Source organism: Chiloscyllium punctatum, chromosome 10, assembly GCF_047496795.1.
Source record: "Chiloscyllium punctatum isolate Juve2018m chromosome 10, sChiPun1.3, whole genome shotgun sequence".
Taxonomy (NCBI): domain Eukaryota; kingdom Metazoa; phylum Chordata; class Chondrichthyes; order Orectolobiformes; family Hemiscylliidae; genus Chiloscyllium; species Chiloscyllium punctatum.
In genome coordinates, this window is record NC_092748.1 from 74410779 (window position 1) to 74435848 (window position 25070).

Sequence of the window (25070 nt, forward strand, 5' to 3'; positions counted from 1 at the left end):
CTAATCTTGTTATTACTGACATGGGGCGGGGGGGGGGGGGGGGGTTTAATTACAAGGAGAGGCTGAGATCTTTTTCTCTGTAACATAGGAGGCTGAGGGGTGACCTTACAGAAGTTTATAAAATTGTGATGGGCAATAGATAAGGTGAATAGTCAAGGCAATATCTGTAAGGTTGAGGTGTCCAAAGCTAGAGTGTATCAGTTTAAGGTAGGACTGGAACAATTTAAAAGGGATCAACGGGCAACTGTTTCACACAGTGGGTGGTGCATACATGGAACAAACTGCCAGTGAAAGCGTTACAGGTGAGTACAAATTACATTTAAAAGACATTTAGACAGTTTCATGAATAGGAAAGGTTTAAAAGAACAAAAGCAATGAACAAGTTCACTTTAGGACACTTGATGGACATTGACAAGTTAGGCTAAAGGATCTGTTTCCATGCTGTATGATTCTACAACTATTATCAATCTATGTTACTCCCAAGATTATGACCTCCTATTTTGTACAATACCTTTAATATGACACTATTTACTGTCTGATGGAAATCAAAATACCATACATACTTGTTATCCTGTACCAAATCTGATTGTTATATCCCTTAAAAAAACTAGTAATTTTTTCAAACATGATTTCCCTTTCACAATGTAGATTTTTGATTACTTTAAGCTTTTCTAATTGACCTGACATTACTTCCTTAATAATTAAATAATTTTCTTGATGACAGATGTTAGGTTAACTAGCTATAGTTTCCTGATTTGTCACCCTCAATCCTTGAGCAGATGCTTCATAATCGTAGCTGTCCAACCTGCTGAACCCTCCTGGATTCCGATAGGTTCTAGGATAACTTAACCTAAAGAAAACGGCTTTGTAAAGGTAGTAGAGGTTATCAGGTCATTGCAGCCTGTCTGCTTATCTCTATTAGTTTATCAAACACATTGTCCCTCACAATACTGACTGTTCAGAGATCTTTCCTCTCGTTAGCAACTGGTTTATATTATCTTTGGAATGTTTCCACTATCCTCTATTGTGAAAACAGTGGTCAGTGACACCTACGCTATATTTTTATTTCCTTTTTGTGTATTTATGATATCACTGGATGCCACACTAAGAACTGGAGAAGTTTCTGATCACAGATTCATGAAAATGTGAAACCGAAACAAATTCATCTTTAAATATGGCATGAATTTAGCACAATCCTTCGAAGCTGATTATTTACACTAACTTACACACACTTTAGGTTGTGTATTCTAATGAAATTCAAAACCAATTAAGTGCAACTTGATACCACCTTGGTTAAATTTGAAAATAGTCATTTATCTACCTGAGCTTCTATCAAAAACTAAGCATATTTCTTTCTTCTAACAAATAACAATATTCTGTGGGGTGAATTTGTACTTGCAGAGTTACATTGTACTTTTCTCAAAGACTGCATGAATCCACGTAAGACTCTGTTAACTCATTTTTTAGATTAGAATCAGTCTAAACATTATGGCACAGACAACAGAACACAGGGGGCTAACACCTTCAACATCTTACCTGGGCTGACACCAACTGTTACAATTAACCTGAGAATGTAACTTTTAAAAAAGGTTTGTGATTTGCATATGAAAGAAGTGAAACTATCATGGTCATTCTAACAGATGAGAGACGTAACAAACAATCACGGTATTTTTCAAAGTATAATTCCAGTTACATTGCACTAAACGTTTGCTATAAATTCTGTGTCTTACAATTGTGTACCCCATAACCACCTGATGGAGCAGCGCTCCAAAAGCTGTTGGACTATAACCTGGTGTTGTGTGATTTTTAACTCACCATTATAGAATTAGTATGGCTCGTTTGTAAATTTGCTTCCACATCCCAGTGACATATCAAATAGTTCAGTAAAGGATGATCATATATAGCCATTTACAGATGATTACAAAGTACTTTAATCAAAACCAAAATACCATAGCTGCTGGAATTAATCTTGAACAGTATTAAAATAATATTACCTTATAGTGCACCTAGGTTGGCTAGTCTGTATTGTATCCTACTTCACCAAATTGTAAAATTCTTGTTTCTGGATTACACTGGGCCTAATGTGTAATTTCAGTATCATTCAGAAAAAAATTCAATATTTTGACTTTCCCCTGCAAACTATATTTTAAATTACTTTCCACTAGTGAAGCAGCATCAGCAAAACAAAAATCACTGCCTACTGCCAGGAAAAAGGTGAGAAAATCATTAACAATAGTTTTCTGTTGAGAAAATTACACTCTTGGATTTACCTTTTTGTCTTACAGTAGTCCATGTCTAAGCTCCAATTTCTTAACCTTGTTCTATCAAGTGTATGTTTCCAGTAATTTACATCCATCTTAAGTTGCTGATATGAACAGCTATATAGGTTTTCGTGAATGGATTTATCAAATGAAAAAAACAGTAGTTTCTAAACCTACAGACCCACAACATTCAAACAAATAAAACCAGAACGTTAGAAACACAGATTCCTATGACTCAGAATTGGAAAGCTGACTGTGACATTTTATTAAATGCCTTAACATTTCTTTATATACATTATGTAGTAAAAGTATTGTGTAAAAGTTGAATGAGCTAATTTGGATATGTCAGTAATAGCTTCTAAAGTATTGAATTTTAATAATGTTTACAACAATGATTACTACACCACTAAGAAAAATATTTACAGTAAATTCTTTATTCTGAATAAGTACAATAGGTAAAACAGAGCCAACAGGAAAGTGCATTATTTCAGGTAGTACCACAAATTATAGCTTTAAAAGCTCATTATTTTTTCAAAATCCAATGTCTTAGCTATTCACATCAAAATACAAAAAAAGTGTAAAATTTCCAGAAAGTTTTTAAAAGAGAAAAAAAAAAATCACAGATAATATGCCTTGAACCAAGTGACTGGCTACACTATTTCAGAGAGCAATCAATGTCACTACTCTAATTCTGGATTTGCATGTAGGCCAGTCCAGTCCAGTTAAAGATGGCAGATTTTCTTCTCTGAAAGGCACTGCTGAATTGGATTCTTTTAAAAAAAAAGATTGATGATAGTTGTCAGTCATAAATCTGAGATCTACTATTAGTTCTAAATTTTAATTAATCAAATTTACTTCTACCATTTGTTCAGTCATTCCCAATAGTCTGGACCTCTGGATCGCTAGTCCAGTGATAATACCACATCATCAGTCACCCTCCACCCCATAGTTCTTGAGAAGGTATACCAACATTGAAGCTTGTTTTCTCTGTACGTCATGCTCTTCTGCATGAATACCATTTTCAAAATAAGGAGTAAACTTTCAGGACACGTTGATGAAGATAATACCTCTGCTATTAAAACTAGGCCTGTAAAATGAAAACATTCATCTTAATTAACTATCACAGCTTCTACAAGTGTACGAATATGCACTTAGGATGAACTATTTACAAAAATATAGTCCATTGTAAAAGCAGCTATTCATTTGCTATACCTCCATTTCTTACAAGCTTGCAAGCAAAACAATACAAGCATGCCTTTGTGGGAGGGTCTTTAAAATTCAATCAAAAAACACTAAGGAGATGAATACCAAATTAAATTTTTATAACTATGTATAGTACTATGAAGTCACAGACTTCAGTTCTAATTGAAACAGAATAATTTCAGTGATATACATCAAACATAAGTACACAGTTGAAAGAAATGCTTAACTCCATTGTGACTCAGTAAATTCTGTTAAGATTCAATCTTTTATCTTGTTTAAGAATAGCTGAATCAGAGACCTCAACTGTCATGCAAAAACAAACTTACCAAAATTTTGCTTGTATTATTAAAACGAAGTCCTCTTCAGTAATGCGAAGACACTACAGTTCGATGAATGAGACTTCAGGCTAAAAAAATAAAAAGACTGACTATACTTTTTTTATAGCAAAATGACAATTTATCACAAACATTTATAATATGACACCTTTAATAAAGTACGTTTCACAGGAGTGGAAAAAAATTGAAGCTAGGCTATACAAGATATTATCACAGATGACCAAGCCCTTGGGCAAAAAATAATTTTAAGGATTAATTTAAGGGAGGAAAAAAAAAGAGGGATTGCAGACATTAAAGAGGTTTAGGATCTATTGTGTTCCAATACAGTCTTAATGTTAAAATATATTTGTTCATTTTTTTCTTGCACTTACATACCTGCTTTCATGTAACAAACATCCTAGTACTATACAAAGTGATAGAGGGTATAGATGTGGAGTAGGTGATTCGGTATATGACTAAAGAAATTGAAGAGGTTGATTTGGGGAAAATCCTTTGAAGATAGAGAGATAAGTAACAAGCTAGAAAGGGAGATGGAAGTGTAGTGAGAGTGGAGAAAAAAAACAACAAAAGATTAGGACAGAAAGAAAGATTTGGGTATACTGACAAAAGATAGCACAGGTTGGGTGAAATGAATCAGTAGTAGGATTGAATGAACAAGAAGAATAAGGAAAGTGTGTGAACTAGAATTAGGAGAGGCAGATGTGTAAAGAATCAATTCCTCTAGGCAGAGAAGCTGTAGTAACTGAAGCTACCTGACCCTGGCAGATATAATTTTAAGAACATTGTAGACATTTAATTCTGTAAACTGCATTAAAATCACAAGCTACAAATTCAAAATAACTGGGGTTCAAGCTTCAAGATAATTAGGCATATATTTAATATTGCACATGTTAAATAGTTACACCTGCTCAACCCTTTTAATGAACACTATTAACATTGTAAACTACAGTCAGTTTGATTTTAAAGACAATTTGTTGGAAAATGAGTGTATACTGGCCAGTAAACTGGTCAAAACGTGGCCAGCCGTAGGTACCTTCCTTTTTATTTCCCCTCCATGTATGATGCAAACTTGTTACATTTCACAAGTCAGTCTTAAGACTGGAGGGTTCCTGTTAACATTCACATGATATCAAGTCCTGTAATCTGTCAGAAAGTAGTTGGTATACCTGACTGTGGCAGAAGTAATTTTGAGACCAGAATTATGGAATCAAACTTCCACAAACTGCATTAAAATCACTTGCTATAAATTCTAAATAACAGGTTCAAACACAAAATTTGGTAAGTATTTAATATTGAAACTGCACGGTTGCATCTGCTCAATCCTTTTAATGAACATTAATTGATATCATAAAATAAAACAAAGAACTGCAGATGCTGGAAACCTAAAACACAAAAACAAAATTGTTGGAGAAACTCAGCTTTCGAGGAGAGGAGACAGAGTTAATATTTTGGACCCAGTGACCCTTCTTCAGAAGACTCAGGAAATTTGGCACACCCATAAGGACCCTCACAAACTTTTACTGATGCACTATAGTCAGCATACTGTTTGGGTGCATAACGGTCTGGTATGGCAGATACTCTGCTCAGGACCATAAGAAACTAAAGAAGGTTTGTATGAACAGCCCATACCATCACGGATGCTAACCTCCCATCAATGGATTTCATTTACGCATCCCGTTGCCATGGAAAGGCAGCCGATATCAAAGACCCATCTCACCCAGGTAATGCTCTCTTACAACCCCTTCTGTCAGGCAGAAGATACAGAAGCTTGAACACACGCACCAGCAGATTCAAGAACAGCTTCTTCCTGCTGTTATGAAACTGATGAATGGACTCTCTATATTCAAATAATGTTGACCTTGCAATGTTGAGGTTGTCTAGTGCACATCCTGTGCAGTTTTAACTTGTATGCCAACTCTGTCCAAATTTCTTTTCACCCCATAATTTATCTGTACTGCTCATAAACAAAGCTTCTCACTGTATTTAGGATGTGAAGGAGCGGGTGTTGTAATGGGGTGGACAAATGTAAAAATCACACAACACCAGATTATATTCCAACAGGTTTATTTGGAAGCATTAGCTTTCAGAGTGCTGCTCCTTCATCAGGTAGTTGTGGAGCAGGACTGTAAGACAGAAAATTTATTGCAAAAGATTACAGTATCATGCAACTGAAATAATATATCGAACAAACCTAAATTAATGTTAAGTCTTTCATCTTTTAGAATGGTTTGTAGGTTTCGGTTCATTAATATATAAATCTCAGAACTACTTTTAAGTCACATTCGTGAAATAATTGAAGGTTTTATATAAAAAAAGGTGGCATCTCAGCTCAGAGAATACCTTAAAGGTGTGAGGTAAGAGTCAGACTGGAATTTATAAAATATTACATGTATGGAGCATCTGCATTGACTGCCTGCACATTGTACATTTGAGCAAAATATAGTGCATCTGCACATATATTTCTGCAAATACAAAATTATCCCATAAACGTATGTGTGCGCATGTTGGGGCGGGGGTGGGGAGGGGGTGGGGGTGTGAAGAAGAAGGAGAGAGAATGAGAATAGTGTCGTGGGGTCACCGGTAGTGTGATGAACCCAAGGCCCCGGGTGAGGCCATCCTCATGGGTTCTGAACTTGGCTACCATCCTCTGCTCAGCCACTTTGCATTGTTGCCTATCCTGAAGTCCCCCCACCATGGAGGATGGTCACCCGATAAAATGTCCCTGACCGCTGAAGTGTTCCCCGACTGGGAGGGAATATCCCGGTCTGGCGATTATTGCATGGTGTCCAGTCATCTGTCGTTGTAGCTTCTGCTTGGTCTCACCAATGTACTCTGCCCCAGGGCAACCCTGCCTGCAGCATATGAGATAGACAACGTTGGCGGAGTCACAAGAGTACCTGCCGTGTACATGGTGGGTGGCGTCCCCACGAGTAATGGTGGTACTTGTATCAACACACTGACATGTCTTTAACAACCAGTTCTTCATCCAGACACACAGAACAGCCATGGAGACCAAATTTGTACCCCAATACGCCAACATTTTCATACACAAGTTCAAACAAGACTTCTTTGCTGCCACAGGACCTCCAACCAACACGATATATCAGATATATTGACAACATTTTCTTCCTCTGGACACATGGCGAGGAGTCTCTGAAACAACTACACAGTAATAGCAACAAGTTTCATCCCACCATCAGACATACCACAGACCACTCTTTAGTAGCTGTCTCGTACTTGGACACATACATCTCCATCAAGGATGGGCACCTCATTTGACCACAAACCAATGGATAACCTCATGATGCTACACTTCTCTACCTTCCAGCCTAAATATATTAAAACAACCATCCCCTAAGGACAAGCCCTATGAACAGTATCTGTTCAGATGAGGAGGAATGTGACAGACACCTGAAGGTGCTCAAGGATGCCCTCAAACAGGGTATGATGCTCATCAATCGGCAGTTCAGAGGTGCCACAATGAGAAACTGTAATGACGTCCTCAGGAGACTGACACTGATAGGATAGCCTTCGTTGTCCAGCGCTTCCCGGGAGCCAAAAAACCACGCCATACTCTTCACAGCCTGCAGCACGTTATCGACGAGGATGAGCACCTTGCCAAGACCTTCCCTATGCCTCCACTTCTCGCCTTTAACCAATTGCTAAGCCTTAAACAAATCCTTGAAGGCTGGGCAGTTTGCTGCGAACACCGACCACAACACTGTACCACCCTGTCAGGGCAACGAGTGTAAGCCAGAGTGTTGACACCACCCACTATGTAAGCTATAGATACTCATGTGACTCGGCCAACGTTGTCTATCTCATATGCTGCAGGCAAGGATGCCCTGAGGCATGGTACATTGGTGAGACCAAGCAGATGCTACGACAATGGATGAATGGACACCATGCAATAATCACCAGACAGGCATTCCCACCCAGTCGGGGGACACACTTCAGCAGTCAGGGACACTTGGCCTCAGATCTGTGGGTGACCGTCCTCCAAGCCAGACTTCGGGATAGGCAACAATGCAAGTGACCGAACAGAAGCTGATAGCCATGTTTGGTACCCATGAGGGGCAGCACGGTGGCTCAGTGGATAGCACTAGTGCCTCACAGCATCAATTGCAGCCTCGGACCACTGCCTGTGTGGAGTTTGCATATTCTCCCAGTGTCTGCGTGGGTTTCCTCTGGTGTTCCAGTTTCCCCTTAGGCGAGAGAAAGTGAGGACTGCAGATGCTGGAGATCAGAGCCGAAAAATGTGTTGCTGGAAAAGCGCAGCAGGTCAGGCAGCATCCAAGGAGCAGGAGAATCGACGTTTCGGGCATAAGCCCTTCTTCAGGAATCCAAAGATGCGTAGGTCAGGTGAATTGGCCATGCTAAATTGCCCATAGTGTTAGGTGCATTATTCTGAGGGAAATGGGTCTGGGTGGGTTACTCTTCAGAGGGTTAGTGTGGACTTGTTGGGACGAAGGGTCTGTTTCCACTGTGGAGGGAATCTAATCTTGCCGGGACCTTGGGTTCATGTGACCTCACTAAACTATACACACACACACACACACACACACACCCGCTCCCCACCCCACCTCTCACTCACGCACAGGCTTATATCCCACCACACTCACTCACTTTACCAAGATTGCGCACACAAACACACTGTGTCTCTCTCATGCACACGCACACACAAGTCTATGGAATGAATTTGTATTTGCAGGCAGTCAATACATGTAATATTTTGTAAATTCCACTTTGGAAATAGAATCAGTCTGACTCAAGATTGGGATACAGAGACTATAACCTCACACTTTTAATGCATTGTCTGAGCTGCGATGTCACTTTTCTAAAAAAAAAATGAAAACCTTAAGTTATCTTGAGAATGTGACTTAAAGTAAGTTCTGGGATTTACTGAATGAATTGAAACTTGCAACCCATTCTAAATGATGAAAGACTTAACAACAATCTAGGTTTGTTCAATATATCATTTCAGTTGCATGACACTGTAATCATTTGCAATAAAATCTGTGTTATGGTCCTGCTCCACAACTACCTGATAAAGGAACAGCACTCCAAAAGTTAGTGCTTACAAATAAACCTGTTGGACTATAACCTGGTGTTACGTGATTTTTTAAACACTATTTAGGTACATGTAACAATAAAACCAAATCAACATTTATTTTTGTTAATTAAAACCATATCCACTTTCAGGGAAAATTCAATTCCAAACACATCTGGCCCAGCATGTTGACAGCAATGACAAGGTTACAACATCCAACAGGTCCAGACAGACTAAATGTGACAATTGTAGATCAATACGCAAAACAGAGAACATGAACAATCAGTTCTACAAGTGATCATACTGAATCTGCACCTGACTCTTCAGTCATGCGAGAACTACAAAGTCACTCAAGTTTGGACATACAGTTTATAAGTCTACCATAATTACTCAAGTTTTGTGTCTCCTGTTTGGTGTCCTTGATAATTTATGTTAAAATAAATCAAAGTATTTGCACCAAAATCTATCAGACCCTCAAATCTTACACTAAATCAACACTTCAGGTGATTTTAACATAACTGCCAAGTTACTTTCCAATTTACTAGACAAACACTTACAGCACAGGTGGATTTGGCCCATTGTCTGTGCCAGTCAACAAAAGACTTGACAATATTAATACTGGATAGATCAGACCTACACAACCAACTTATCCTGCATGGACTCCAGACTACTTTCAGATCATCACAATTTGGACCTGACCAGGACAACCACTACCTACAGCAAATCCAAAGTCTCCAGTAACTGTTCTTCCTCTGAATCCTCCGCTCCATGCTCGCAGCCATGTGCCGCCACCTACTCTCCCTGCAGTCAGTCCTGCCCCAGTTCAGGGCCACACTCTCCCAGACCTGCAAAGGACCTCATCCTGAGAAGAACCCACACCCTCAAACACTATCTCCAGCTTATTGGACATAACTACACCAAACTTTCTTGTACTTACCTCCAAACTCGGGATTCATTAATCATTCCAGAACCTTCTCCCAGCCTCTGGAACCACTCAAGACACTGTTCGCCACGTGGCTGCTACAGCTATGATCATCGCAGCAAAAATGATATCACTTCTGCCCCGGCTACCCCACAGACTGTGGCCACCACTGACTATACTGTCTCTGCGATCACGGCCAGGACCACTGCCTCCGCATTCGCCACAAGAAACAACGTTGCCAAGACCAGTGCAAAAGACTACCCGTCAAGTCACTTCCACCCCCATGTAGTTGCTGCCGCCTCAGCCACTTCTACCCAACCAACATCACTCACCGGAACACTGCTGACAAATATGCAGCCGCCAAAGACATTGCAAACGTCACAGAACATCACTTCTGTCCCCGCGAGTACCACCAAATGTACCGTTTCTGCCCTCCTGACCCCCCCCCCCCCCCCAGTGTGTGTCACTTCCTTTGGTGACATCACCCAAAATATCATGACCACACCCACTCCAGAGATAGTCTCCACCCCACTCCCAATTCCAGCTCTACACCACTTCCCAGCTCCCAGGCTTGTCATGTTTTCACCACCCCCCACAGATCTCCCGCTCACCAAGGTCTCACCTTCATCCCACTACACTCCCAGATGAATGAATTCAACATGTGTTGCGCCATTGAATTTTTATTCTGCTGCCTCCATGCTTAAGTTCCATCAGGACTCCCACCCACCCTCCAAGGACCCCTTAGTCCGCCTCCAACATATTCCATCCACTTGGAACATCCTGCCCTGGTCTGTTACCCACCTTCGATCTCTTCATCTCCAACTGCTGCTGCAACATTGACCACCTCAACCTATCCACCCCTCTCATCCACTCCAACGTCTCAACCTTGCAATGCACAATCCTCCACTCCCCCCACTCCAACCTGAACCTCACCATCAAACTAGCTTACAAAGTGGGGTGCAGTGGTGGTTTGGCACTCCAACCTGTACACAACTGAAGCCAGGTGCCAACTCAAAGACACCTCCTCCTACTGCCCCTCGACCACAACCTCACCTCCCACCACCAAACTATCATTTCCCAGACTATCCACAGCCTCATCACCTCAGGGGATCTCCCATCCACAGCCTCCAAGCTCAGTCCGGGAAGCCCACACCGCCCGATTCTACCTCTTACACAAAATTCATGAATCTGACTGCCCCGGTTAACCCATTGTCTCCGCCTGCTCCTGCACTACTGAACTTAACTCTGCATACCTTGACACCATCCTGTCCCCCTTGGTCCAGGATCCCCCACATTCATTTGGGACACTACCTGTATCCTCCACCTCTTCCATGACTTTTGGTTGGTGTTCCTGACCTCCAATGCTTCGTTTTCACCACTGACATCCAGTCCCTGTGTGCATCCATCCGCCATGACAAAGGCCTCAAGGTCCTCCATTTTCTCCTCTCCCACTGACCCAATGACCTTCCACCGACACACTCATTTGATTGGCTGAACTGGTCCTCGCACTCAACAAATTCTCTTTGAATCATCCCCCTTCCTTCAGACAAAAGGGTAGCCATGGGCACCCGTTTGGACCCCAGCTCTGCCTGCCTCTTCGTCAGATATGTGGAACAGTCCATCTTCTGTAGTTACACCAGCACAATTCCCCACTTTTTCCTCCACTACATCGATGACTGCATCGGCACCAACTCGTGCTTCAACGAGGAGGTTGAACAGTTTAACTTCACAAACACATTCCACCCAGACCTCAAGTTCACTTGGACCTCCTCCCTTCTCAGACACCTCCCTTCTCATCTCCATTTCTGGTGTCCAACTTAACATGAACATCTACGTCAAGCCCACCGACTCCCACAGCTTACCTGTACTACACCTGTAAAAATGCTATCCCTTACTCCCAATGCCTCTGCCTCATCTGCTCCCAAGAGGATCAATTCCACTCCAGAACATTCCAGATGGCCTTCTACTTCAAGGACCACAATTTCCCTTCCCACGTGGTCAACAATGCTGTCCAGCGCATTTCCTCCATTTCTTGTACTTTTGCCCTTGAACCCCATCCCTCCAACAAGAACAAGAATGGAATTCCCCGGTCCTCACCTTCCACCCCACTCATTTCCGAAGACAAAGCATCATCCTTCGCCATTTCTGCCACCTATAGTCAGACCCCACCAGAGTTATATTTCCCTCCCCACTCCTACTAGCGTTCCGCAACTCCCTCGTTAGATCCAAGCCCTCCTCCAACCCATCTGCCACTCCTGGCAACTTCCCTTGCCACTTACGTCCATCTACCTATCGCATTCCTAGCTACCTTCCCCACCACCACCACCCCCCCAGCCCCAACCTTCCATTTATCTTTTAACCCCCTTGCTGCTACCACCCCCCCATCCACCCCATTCCTGAAGAGTTTATACACAAAATATCTATTCTCCTGCTCCTTAGACACTGCCCAACCAACTGTGCCTATGCAGCACCACACTTTTTGACTCTGATCTCCAGCATCTGCAGCCCTCACTTTCTCCTTGTTGTCAGGTGGGTTAAGATTGTTCACTTGGTGCAATACCAAGGGAGATCAGTCAGTCACATGGGACAGATATGAATCTGGTTATTAGAGCAATGCTGGCCAACAGCATATTTCACCAACTACTGGGAAGAATAGAGAGTAATAAATTTGCACAGAAATTAATTACAGATATCAACATTATAGTTAATGGTTACTTCAAATACCCAAATAGATACTGCGATATTGGTAGTGGAAAGACTACACTTAGAAATTAGTTGGCAAACAGATTAAGGGTCAATGGGAGTCAGAAGTTTATGACATGTGTCACTTTAGGTAGAAAATGCTGGCAGCTCGTGCAATTATAGTTACAACTTCATTGACATACTTCTAAATAAAGTAGCTTTAACTAAATTAAAGCTCACAATCCAATACTGTTCACAGTTTTCTGCTTTATTAAAAAGAGCAAAAAAAATTAAAATGTCCTTGCATTCTCCATGTGTGGTGATAAAATCCCCTAAATATGGGCAACTACCCACTAGCATCTGCAACCAAGGATAGGCTGCCATTTTCACAACAGGATGCCACCACCAAATACATATTCCCTTCCACTTCCCTCTCGTCAGCATTTTGCAGGGGCAGTTCTCTCCTGGATCCACTTCTCCACTGCCAACACACCCATGGCAATTCCCCATTATAGAAGTTGCAACACTGCACATTTAAATTCCTGTCTCCTCACTATCCAAGGATCCAGAGACACCTTTGACCTGAATCAGCGATTTCCCTGCACTTCATTCAATCTAGTCTACCATATTTGCTGTTCACAATGTGGTCCCCTCTACATCAGAAAGACAAAATGCAGACTGGGCGACCGCTTTGCGAAACACACATTCCGTCTGTAAAAACAACTCCGAGCTTCAAGTTGCCTTTCACTTCAACACACAAACTTCCCTGGCAGCATTTATCTTGAGCCTGTTGCAGTGCTCCAGCAAGGCTCAATGCAAGCTGGAAGAACATTTCATATTCCGCTGGAGACCTTGCAGCATTCAGGATTCAATGATAAGTTCAATAATTTTGGAGCCCATACACCACCTTCCATGCACTTTACCCAACACAACCCCAACCCCACCTTTCCCCCTCACCCTCCCCTCAAAACCATGCCCCTGTCATGACATGGGTTGGTTGTCCTTGAAACACCCCATATTCACCCACTCATGGTCCCCATTCTCAACTTCTCTCCACTGGCTTACAAACTGTCCCTTTGCCTGCCTAACTTCCTTTCTCCACCTATCAATTCACATCTTGCCCTTCATCAGCATTAATACCAGAATATCCTATCAGTTCTGAAGTTGGGTCACTGGACTCAAAACATTACCTTGCTTTCTATCCGCAGATGCTGCCATATCTGAGTTTCTCCTACAATTTCTGCTGTTGCTTCAGATCTTCAGTATTCCTAGGAATGCTACCTGACCAGCTATGCTTTTCCAGCAAAACACTTCTCGACTCCGATCTGCAGTCCTCACTTTCTCCACGTACTGCTCTTTGTTTTATGTCAGTGCGTTTATCCGAGCCCTCTATTAGCCACGTGGACACACTAAATACCTTCAGAATACGTCGCATTTGAAATTTAACACTCTCGGAAGACAAACACTGGGTTCCAGTGTAACATTTTACAAAATCCCGGTTACTCACCGCGAGCACATCCCTGGGTTGTCCAAGGCCAGCACCAAGCGTGGCCTTCAGTCATGATCGCCGCCAGGGGGGTTCGCTCCCACGCGCTGCTCAGCAGCTCGAAATCCCTGAGTCACATTCCCCCAGCCCGCCATAAGTCACCAGGAGAACTCCATTCCCTGTCTTCATTCCGCGAGCGGAGAGCTTCAGGCTCACCGACCGAAACCGGACCCAGCCAGCCCGGGGTGTCCTCTCTCACCCCGGTCCCAGCCAGCTGTCTGTTTGTCTCGCCCGCGCTGGCGGCCATTTTCAAACGGTCACTAACTGCCCACCCGCCGAGAACAAAATGGCGGAACGGGGGTGTTCATCCGTTGAAGAGGAGAAGGGAATCATTCATTCAAATCAACATACCCTCGTGTACTGAGACGTTATTATTGTTCATTCATTTCAAGGTTATCGATATCGTTGTTATTTACAGTCCGTGAGACGTGAGAGGACTGTTACGGTTGATACGAGGCATTTCATTTACAGCTTGGAAACAAATCAAGTGCAATTATACTGACTAAAATATCTGCACACTACAACCAGCAATTTATTCAGATTTGTCATGACACACTTCTGGAGCAGGTTAGACATGAATCCAGGGCACAAGAGCCCCAAGGTGCTGTCGATATTTTCGGTAAAAACAATGACTGCAGGTGCTGGAAACCATAGTCTAGATTAGAGTGGTGCTGGAAAAGCACAGCAGTTCAGGAACAGGAAAATCGACGTTTTGGGAAGCGGGTGATCACCGACCGCAACGGGACCCAGTCAGCACGGGGTATCCTCTCTCACCCCGGTCCCAGCTGTCTCTGTTTGTCTCTCCGTCCTCGCCCGCGCTGTCAGCCATTTTCAAACGGTCACTAACTGCCCACCCACCGAGAACATTCCTGATGAAGGGCTTTTGTCCGAAACGTCGATTTTACTGCTCCTCGGATGCTGCCTGAACCGCTGTGCTTTTCCAGCACCTGCTCTCGATATTTTGCCAACTAATGGGAAGGATGTAGAGTAACAAATCTGCAGGGAAATTACTGAGAGATGCCAAGGTTGTTATTGATTGAAATTTCAATTATGTAAATATATACTGGGGTATTGATAGTGAATTGGTTGCACTGTTGGATCTGGTTTTGGAAATGATTAGGCAAATGGATCAAGTGTCATTTTGAGGTGGAGATTAAAATGATGACAGAGTTGCTCATGACAGATGTCATGTCAGGTAAATAATACAATTGAAAGAACCAAGAGTATAGAAAATTCAGAGGGGAGGTAATAAAACATTCCCTCACCAAAGTGCTATCTCACACCTCTCTATTGAACATCATCTGCTATCTGCTTGTCAACTCTATCAACTTGTCTATGCCTTTTTTGGAGCTCTACACCGTCCTCCCCACAGTTTCTAACTCTTCCAAGTTTGGCATCATCAGCAAATTCTAAAATCATCTCCTGTACACCTAGATCTAGATCATTAATAAAAACCAGAAAAAGCATTGATCCTAATACCACCTGCTGGGATCACCATTTAACCTTTCTCCAGTCTGAAAAATAGCTATTGACCATTACTCTGTTTCCTACCACTTACCAATTTTGTATTCAACCTCTCCAGGACCAAGGCTATAATGTTTGCAATTCTCTAGTCTTCTGGCACCTCTCCTAAGTCTAATGAAGACTGAAAGAATACAGCCAATGCTGCTGAAAGTTCCACTGTCCCTTGCTTCAAAAATGCTTGGATGCATGTCATATAGTCTCAGAGTTTTGACAACCTTAAATGCTACTAGTCTAACCATCATTTGTTACTTACCAGTTTTGAACCCTTCTAGTGATAGCTAGCTGTCACCACGGCCTGATTACCATCACAGTGTTTGGTAAAGACAGGTGCAAAGTGTCCATTTACTACCTCAGCAATATCCCTTATGGATGTAAGTTTGCTCGCTGAGCTAGAAGGTTCGTTTTCAGATGTTTCATCACCATACTAGTTAACATCAGTGAGCCTCTGGTGAAGCACTGGTGGTATGGCCTGCTTTTTATTTGTGTGTTGTAAGTTTCTTTGGGTTGGTGATGTCATTTCCTGTTCTTTTTTTCTCAGGGGGTGGTAAATGGGATCCAAGTCAATATTCAAACAAACAGCTCTGCCAACCATCCAACCCAAACTTTGGGTCTGCTACATAGATGACGCCTTTGTTATCACTAAACAAAACAAATTAGAGGAAACTTTCAAGACCATCAATAATATCCTTACTGGCATAAAATTCACGAAAGAGGAGTAAAACAACAACAAATTGCCATTCCTAGATGTTGCAGTAGAATGACCAGCCAATGGAGAACTTCAAACCACGTCTACAGGAAAACAACACATACGGACCAAATACTGAACTACAGAAGCAATCATCCCAACACCCACAAATGGAGCTGCATTAGAACATTATTTCAATGAGTTACCACACACTGCAGCACATAGGAACAATGAAGAGCAGAGGAAAATTACCTATATGGTGTATTCAAAAAGAACAGGTACCCAATGAACACAGTCTGCCTATTTCTCAGGAACAAACCCAAACAAGTAGACAAAACACGTCCAGAAACCCTAGCCGCTCTCCCCTACATCAAAGACATCTCAGAGATGACTGCCAGACTACTCAGACCTTTAGGCACCATGGTAGCCCACAAACCCACCAAAACATAAGACCATAAGACTTAGGAGTGGAAGTAAGGCCATTCGGCCCATCAAGTCCACTCCGCCATTCAATCATGGCTGATGGGAATTTCACTTACCCGCATTCTCCCCGTAGGCCTTAATTTCTTGTGACATCAAGAATTTATCAATCTCTGCCTTGAAGACATTTAGTGTCCCGGCATCCACTGCACTCCACGGCAATGAATTCCACAGGCCCACCACTCTCTGGCTGAAGAAATGTCTCTGCATTTCTGTTCTGAATTTACCCCCTCTAATTCTAAGGCTGTGTCCACGGGTCCTAGTCTCCTCGCCTAACGGAAACAATTTCCTAGCGTCCACCCTTTCCAAGCCATGTATTATCTTGTAAAACAGCAGCGAATGAACTTGAAAGACCCTATTCAGACAACAAGCAAAACCAATCTCATTTACAAAATGCCTTGCAAGAACTGTAACAAACACTACATTAGACAAACAGGCAGAAAACTAGCCACTGGAATACATGAACATAAGCTAGCCACAAAAAGACATGACCCACTCTTACTAGTATCTATACATACAGATGACACCACTTCGACAGAGACAACACATCCATCCGAGGACATGCCAAAGAGAGATGTGTTAGAGTTCCTAGAAGCATGGCACTCCAACCAGAACTCTTATCAACAAACACCTTGACTTAGATACCATTCACCACCCCCTGAGAAAAAAAAACAGGAATGACATCACCACAGGAAATGACATCACCAACCTAAGGAAGCCTAAACACATAAATTAAAAAGAGGGCCATACCACCAGTGCTTCACCAGAGGCTCACTGATGATGTTACCTAGTATGGTGATGAAACATCTGAAAATGAACTTTCCAACTTAGCGAGCAAACTTACATCCAGAACCTCAACCTGAGCTACAAATCATCTCAAAACTTGCTAATACCCCTTATATTAGAGACTTTGGCCTCGTTTTAGCATTAGATTAGATTCCCTACAGTGTGGACACAGGCCCTTCAGCCCAATCAGTTCACACCGACCCTCTGAAGAGTAACCCACCCAGACCCATTTCCCTCTGATTAATGCCAATTCACCTGATTTACATATCTTTGGACTATGGGAGGAAACCAGAGCACCCAGAAGAAACCCACGCAGACATGGGGAAAATGTACAAACTCTACATAGACAGTCGCCCAAGGCTGGAATCGAACCTGGGAGGCAGAAGTGCTAATCACTGAGCCACCGTGCTGCCCATCTGACCGCTTTTATGATTTATATGACAGCAGAAGAGTTTGGGATGACCTTTCTCTTGACTGCCAGTCTTTTCTCAAGTTCAGAGAAATTACACCCCTTTTCTTAACTCTAAAGAGTTCTACTTAACTGATCCCTTCCATTTCTTTCTCATGGACCCCTAATGAATTTAAAGCACCCCGTGTTAACAACCAACAGAACGAATGCCATATACAAAATACCTTGCAAGGACTGCAACAAGCATTACATTGGTCAGATGGGCAGGAAGCTCGCCACCAAGATACATGAGCACCAACCAGCTACCAAAAAAATGACCAACTATCACTAGTATCCATACACGCAGACGAAGAGGGACACCAGTTCGATTGGGACAATACATCTATTCTATGACAGGCTAAAAAAGGGATGCGCCCAGGACTTCCTAGTGGCCTGGCATTCAAACCAGAACACCATTAACAAACATTTCAATTTGGACCCTATTTACCAACTTTTCAGAAAAAGAACCGGAAGTGATATCACCTACCATAACTGACCAAGACACATAAATAGCAAGCGGGACAGAACACAAGCGTTTCATCGGAGGCTCACTGATGATGTTACCTAGCATGATGATGAAATGTCTGAGAATAAATCTACTAGCTCAACGAGTAAACTTAAAACCTGAACTACAAATCTTCTCCAAATTTGCACATATATACTAGCTGAGTGCACGCAGTATCTTGCTTCAGCAAAATATGTCATTTTTCAGCATTAAATTAATTTTGCAATTTTACTTTATTTACAACTGAAGTGTGACTTTTCAGAAGGGACAGAATATTTTCTTCATTAAAATAAGCTATAATTGATTTTTGGTAGAATAAATTGTTCCCTTGCTATGTTCCCTGACAGCCCCAAAGTGATAATTTTACAGGAATGATTTTAAAGAATTTCATTATGTTCCAAAATATTTTGCCAACTAGTTCAAGCATATGAATCATGTTTTGTAGAACATGGTTTTGAGAAGAAGGTTCAACATTAATTTACCAATTTACATTATTTTGGGCCAGCAGCCATTTTAAAGAGCACCAGGAATAAATTAAATCCAACATATGTTGAGGTGATGCATTTTAGAAGGTCAAGAACAGGTGAAACCTTTCTTGAGTATTTCTTTAGGAATTTTGATATGCAGAGGGATTCTGGGTGTGCAGGTCCACAGATCACTGAAGGTGTCAGCACAAGTAGATAAGGTAGTAAAAACACCCTATGGTATGCTTGCCTTCATTGGAAGGGTAATTGAATGCAAGGATAGACAAGTTATGCTTCAGCTTTATAGAACTTTAGAAAGGCCACACTTGGAATATTGCATACAGTTCTGGTCACAACACTAACAAAAAGATGTAGATGTTTTGGAGAGGGTACAATTGGGAGACAGAATGTCCTAAGCAGCAGCAGTAAAGAACATGAGCTGCACTTTAGGAAACGATTGTACTTCTTTTGTTAGGTAAGTTTAATAATTCAACAAAGTTCAATGGCAACCATTTTCTGACAGTGACCTAAGAAACTACTAGGATCCATGAAAGAGAATGCTACAGAGGTCTGTTGATGATCAGCAAGTAGAAGTTAAAGAGAGTTGCAACAGTCTTTGAGTTGGAGGTGCAAGCTTTTCAGACTGCGTAGAAAATATTGTGGTAATGGTCACAGCAGAATTTATGATCCAATAGTTATTACAACTGTGATGAAAGATTCAGAGCTGTCATAAGGTTGCCTTCCTCTACTGTGCATCTTCCTATAATGAATTGATGTGCCAGTATCACACTATTTACAGGAAACAGCATGAATGAGGAAGAGCAACTGCAGATAGCAACAGTGGAGCAGGAAGATGTATGTTGGAGAATCAGGTTCAGACCACCTCATCTTTTGAATTCTGGGATTCCTACCGTTTAAGACTTTGGTGCAAAAAGATCACAGTTTACCAATTACTAATGATTTTTCAACTTCCGTGTGCAAAGCCTCACTTCAATGGAAGGTAAATTCCAAATTCAAAGAAAGGGGTTGTTATGCAAACAAAGAGATCAGCTACGATGTCTTATTACCTCAACACTAAGTTCAGAGATCCATAAAATATCATAATGGGTATCAGCCAAGGTCAAAAACTATTACTAATGTCCGTTAGATGATGGATGCAAACGGCAAAGTAAAATTAGCACACGGTTACCCCTGAACTACTAATAAATAAATAAGGAAGTAATAATGAAGACAAGTTTTTATCAGATGCTGTTATAGGTTGAGGGACAAATAATTCAAGTATCACAAAAATTGGCAGGAGCACGAGCCAATTTGTTATTGTGTATCCACCTTACTGACTCTGATTTTTCAATGTCTAAGCAGTTTTCTTTGTAATTGTTCATGGGGACCTGCAGAATCCTCATCGTAGCAGATTCTGAAGGAATTGTCCGGGAAATTGAAGATTCCACTGTGTGATTCACCTATGCCTGACATTCTCTGGAAGTAGTTATTTAAATTGGGGAATTGGGAGGATTCTGATGAAATTAAGTAATATATTTACTCAGGAAAGGTTTGACAATTAGAATATGGTTTAACTCCTGCGTAACTATTCAACAGACTCATACTTAACTCACACTCCCTCAACTACATCTCTCACGCCATTCATACCACCAAACCGTGAGCCAACACCGACCCAGGATTCCCCCTATTTCCCCATTCTTCCCTCCCTCACACTTCAATCCCCACTCCTGCCACTGGTCCCCTCTTGATACCCCACTTCTCCCCCCCACTGCCAGACAAGCTTGCCACTCCTCACTCTACACCTGAGAATCCCAAACACAGAACCCAAACCCCTTCCTGCCAGACTTGACCCAAATCTTTGTCACTGGATTTACTGCATCATCCGCAGCCTGCCAGGCCTGACCAAACCCTTGCAACCTACTCACCTTGCACCCTAATCCCTTCTAACTTGGCATTCAAGTTGCCTGGACCCCAACCCCCTAACCAGTTGTCTTCTTTTCCTTTCACTGTTCTGGCATACTGTCCCTGACACCCTATCCTGCTTCTTCGGGGCATACTACTCATCTGTGTCCCTGACACCTGGCCTATCTTTGTTGTGGCCAAATTTAAAATGTTGCTATTCATCTATGTTCTAATGATCCCAGATAAATCCTACTACATTATTACGAGGCAAGGAAGGAATAATTGGCTTCCCTCTTTTCAACCACCTTGATTGGCAACAACAAAGATTTTTAATTCTTTTCACACAGTTGTAAAGACTGTCAAATTAACATATTCAGAAATGTTATTTTGCACCTCTGGAGCAGATGGAACTTGAACCCAAGACTTCTAACACAGCAGGACAGTACCACTGCACCACAAGAGCTCACCCAACACATAGCTCTATCACATTTGAATTGAAATATGGTACAAGCCAAAATTAAGGAGCCAACTACAGGGTTTTCTTCAGTAAAAGAGGAATTTTGTTACTTATGGACCGCAAGAAAACAATGCTAAAGTACATAAACAAGTATAGGTGTGAAGTTTAAAGAGGGAAGAATGTCTCATAGAAATAGGAAGTTTAAAACATCCTTGAGGTGTTTGGTTTGAACCTGCAACCCTGGTCATTTAGTTGATGCCTTGTATCCTCAGCCCCAGTAGTGATATTTGTAAATACTCTGCACTCTTGATGAGTAGGTATTTCTCCAGAGTTGCTCTATTTCTAGGTGATATTTTTAAGAGGCTGTGAGAACAGGGGGTGGGGTCAGTGGGGAACAGGAGGGGTAATGTGGTGGAGAGAGAGAGAGAGAGAATCTTCCATTACAGCTATTACCAATCTATCTTTCCTTCTCTCTAGTCTGCCCCCAAAACTGTTGCCTGAAATATAGTCCTTTTGTGAATTCTGTTATTCTTTTCATAATCTACATATTAAATTCCTCCTAATCTGTGAAACTTCCAGAGGGGTGTAAATCAATCAGGAGATACAGATCTGAGTTTCAATTCATTTTAATAATGATTTTAATTTCATCAAACAGATCCCTGTTTATTGATGGTTTCATGAGCATGGTTCAACCTGGTCTGGTGACCATGACAGTCTTTTTAAAAAATTTCTAATTTAAAAAATCTTTAACTTATAAAACTAAATTACAAGAACATATGTTCAAAATATTTATGCAAATCATTGAAATTGTTTAAAACTGTTCAAATAGTATTATCAATAAGGTTTTAAGATTTACTGAAGTTATACAGTTTTGATTTATAATCACTGATATTAAAGGTAAATCATATTTTAATGGCTCACATGGAAGAGTTAAAGGAATGTGCATTGATTGTATAGTCAAGATATAAAAACTACCAACATAATGTGTTTAAGAATTTCTACTTGCAAATGAGCCAGCATAAAAATATATACTTTTTTACAGTTTCATTCGAGTTAAGTTATTGTATTTACTACATGCAAAACAAAAACTGGAGTAACTAGTATGATTCAAAGGATCATGTGGAAAAAATTGTCTACTATACAATGTAAATTTGGCTTAACTGATAGGAGCACCTGTTGTGACAAGTTTATAATAAGCCCCTTTAAGAGCCATCAGTTCTTCATGAGTTCCCTGCTCAATAATGAATCCTCGAGACATGACAGCAATGATATCTGAGTTCTGAATGGTTGAGAGCCTATGTGCAATCACAATGCAGGTCCTTCCTCTTCTTGCTTCATCTAAAGCAGCTTGAACAATCTAAATGCAAGAAAATAATATATTAATACCATACTATTTTATCAAACAATGTCAGACAGTGAGCAATAGACTTGAGGTATTGAGAAGGTGCTGATGGTGGTAATTGGGCCACTATTATTGCATCAGTGTCATCATGACATGTTGATGGTTGGTCATCATGTGGTTTTGTTTCACTTACTGGTAAGTTTACATGTTGGGTGACTGGCTTCCTCTAGCATAGTTACCAGAAAATACAGCCAAGAGAGATAACATCCTTGGAGAAAAGTATGCAAATTTCCAGGAAACATTGCTATAGGGAATGCTAATGATAAGTCTGAATGGATGGGTGCAATGATTTCTTAAAAGTTTTGAGAAAAATGTTTAATTTTTGGAGATGGGGGGTGTGAAAGCAACTTGTAATCAAAACAATTTTGATCAATTTATTTGATTTTATTGTTTTCACTTCTAGAGATTTTCTATCTATTGTAAATTATTTACAATGTCAATCATCTGAAATACTGTACATCCAAATGTATCACTGATAATCCAGTAGGATTTTGTGAAGTTTGCTTCAATTAAGATATTTTAGTGTCCTCCAGAAAAATAAATCCCATCCATGACACTAAGAATATTGCTGCTGAAAACATTAGACATCTTAAGCAGTACTGCTACAACTAAAAATGAAAATGCTGGGAAGGAAAACATTATATTTAAACCTCTCTTCACAATCCAAAGCAATGTTGTACTCCCCACCTGTCATCATATTCGGTAGAGATGGTAGCAAACTGCAAGTGTCTGGCAGAAAATCAGCCTGCCCACCTTTCCAGCCCTAACCCACCTTAGAATCATAGAATCGCTACAATATGGAAGCAGGTCATTCAGCCCATCAAGACCATACTGGCCCTTTGAAGAGCATCCTACCCAGACCCACCCCTACTACCCTAACCCTGTAACCCTGCATTTCCCATGACTACTCCACCCAACCTGTACATTTTTGTTTCCATCATAGAGTCATCATAGATTCATAGAAACAGACCCTTCGGTCCAACCTGAAAATCAAGTGTAAAGAGAGTAAGCGACTCCCCTTTTGTTTTCCTGATCAGGAATTGTTGTAATGGCAAATTATAATGAATATTCAAAGAGCATCTGTATGCAAACAAAGAAAAATTTACAGCATAGTAATCAAATCTGAAGTAACAGCATAATAGAGGACACTTAATTATAGAAACAGATAGTAATTGACATATATGACGTCTCTTGTCAAATATACTTTTTAAACAGTCATTTGCTAGTACTGTACTTTGGGAGCCTATGTTGCTGAAAAAACTTACATTTTGTTGGCACAGAAAAAGAAATCACTGGCAAGATTCAGCAGGTATGGCAACATCTTTGAGAAGAAAGTTAATGTTTCAAGTCTGGTCAGGAATTGGTTCGAAGCTTGGACTTGAAACATTAAATCTTCCTTTTTTCTACAGATGCTGCCAGATCTGCTGAATTTCACCAGCAATTTCTATTTTTGTTTCATATTTCCAGCACCCGCAATTCTTTTCTTTTGTTATTTTGCTGGAACGTTTTGTTTCGCACTCATCAGGACAATTCACAAGAATATCAAAGCTTAATAATGCCAGTTCCCAAGGAGAAAACCATTATTTAAATTCACGAAAGGAGATTGCAATTGTGTGTCCATATATTTAGAAACACTCAGAATAAGTGAACAAAGACCCCAGAGATGCAGACTGGTCTATTCCATAACTAACAGCATGCCCCTGAGTGCACAGTGCCCTTGCTACAGTGTTACACATTAGTTGTCAGTACAGCATTGAGGTGCAGAAGCATCTTGGGAGTAGATAGGAGATGTGCCAAGAGGATCTTAGACATATCAAATGCCAATGTCTAGGAATATGGAGTACATGCATGTAGCCAGTGCCCGAAGATGTTGGTGCCTGGTGGTCAACGTGGTGGTCCTTCCGAACAAGTGACGACCGGGAGTCACTAGGTACCTGCTCTGTTTTCCATGTCAAGGTTTCTCAGTGTCCAGAAAATAAAAATATAAATTGCTGGAAAAGCTTAACAGGTCTGGCAACATTTGTGAAGAGAAAGCAGAGTTAAAGTTTCGGGTTCAGTGGCTCCACAAATCTCCCGTAGCCTACCTCACTTAAGCCCCTATAATATTCCACCCATTGATGCTGAGTAATAGTTAGTTGCCAGGTTTTATTTAAATTATAAACTGATTGCCCTGAGAAATGAACCAGTGAATGAATGGCTATTACCTTTTATTTACCAAGTTGTAACAGGTGCAGTGTTCTTTCTGCAAAAAAATCCTCTGTATTTTACTCAATGTAGTTTCCAGCACATGCAGTGCGTCACACTGCAAACCTAAGTGACAATCTTAAATTGGTTCAGCATAATTAATCACACACTCAAGATCATCTCGCGAATACTGTCCAATTGATTCTGAATTGCTGTTCCTGCAAATTGTCCTAA

The 25070-nt window shown here is 41.1% G+C and overlaps 2 protein-coding genes across 3 annotated transcripts in view; both read right to left on the reverse strand.

Moving 5' to 3' along the window:
* Window positions 1-14110, reverse strand: part of spc25 (SPC25 component of NDC80 kinetochore complex) — a 35491-nt gene extending 21381 nt beyond the window's left edge. Inside the window, exons 1-3 of the mRNA XM_072579526.1 lie at window positions 13961-14110; window positions 3791-3870; window positions 3232-3348 (exon numbers count right to left, since the gene is read on the reverse strand). The gene's annotated coding sequence lies outside the window, so the exon portion shown is untranslated. The remainder of the gene's footprint in view (window positions 1-3231; window positions 3349-3790; window positions 3871-13960) is intronic.
* Window positions 14111-21860: 7750 nt separating this feature from the next.
* Window positions 21861-25070, reverse strand: part of LOC140482293 (bile salt export pump-like) — an 83832-nt gene continuing 80622 nt past the window's right edge. For both annotated transcript variants that reach the window (XM_072579530.1, XM_072579529.1), the window contains one exon: window positions 21861-22607. In XM_072579530.1, the coding sequence (XP_072435631.1) occupies window positions 22407-22607 (201 nt within the window). In that variant the 3' untranslated portion in view covers window positions 21861-22406. The remainder of the gene's footprint in view (window positions 22608-25070) is intronic.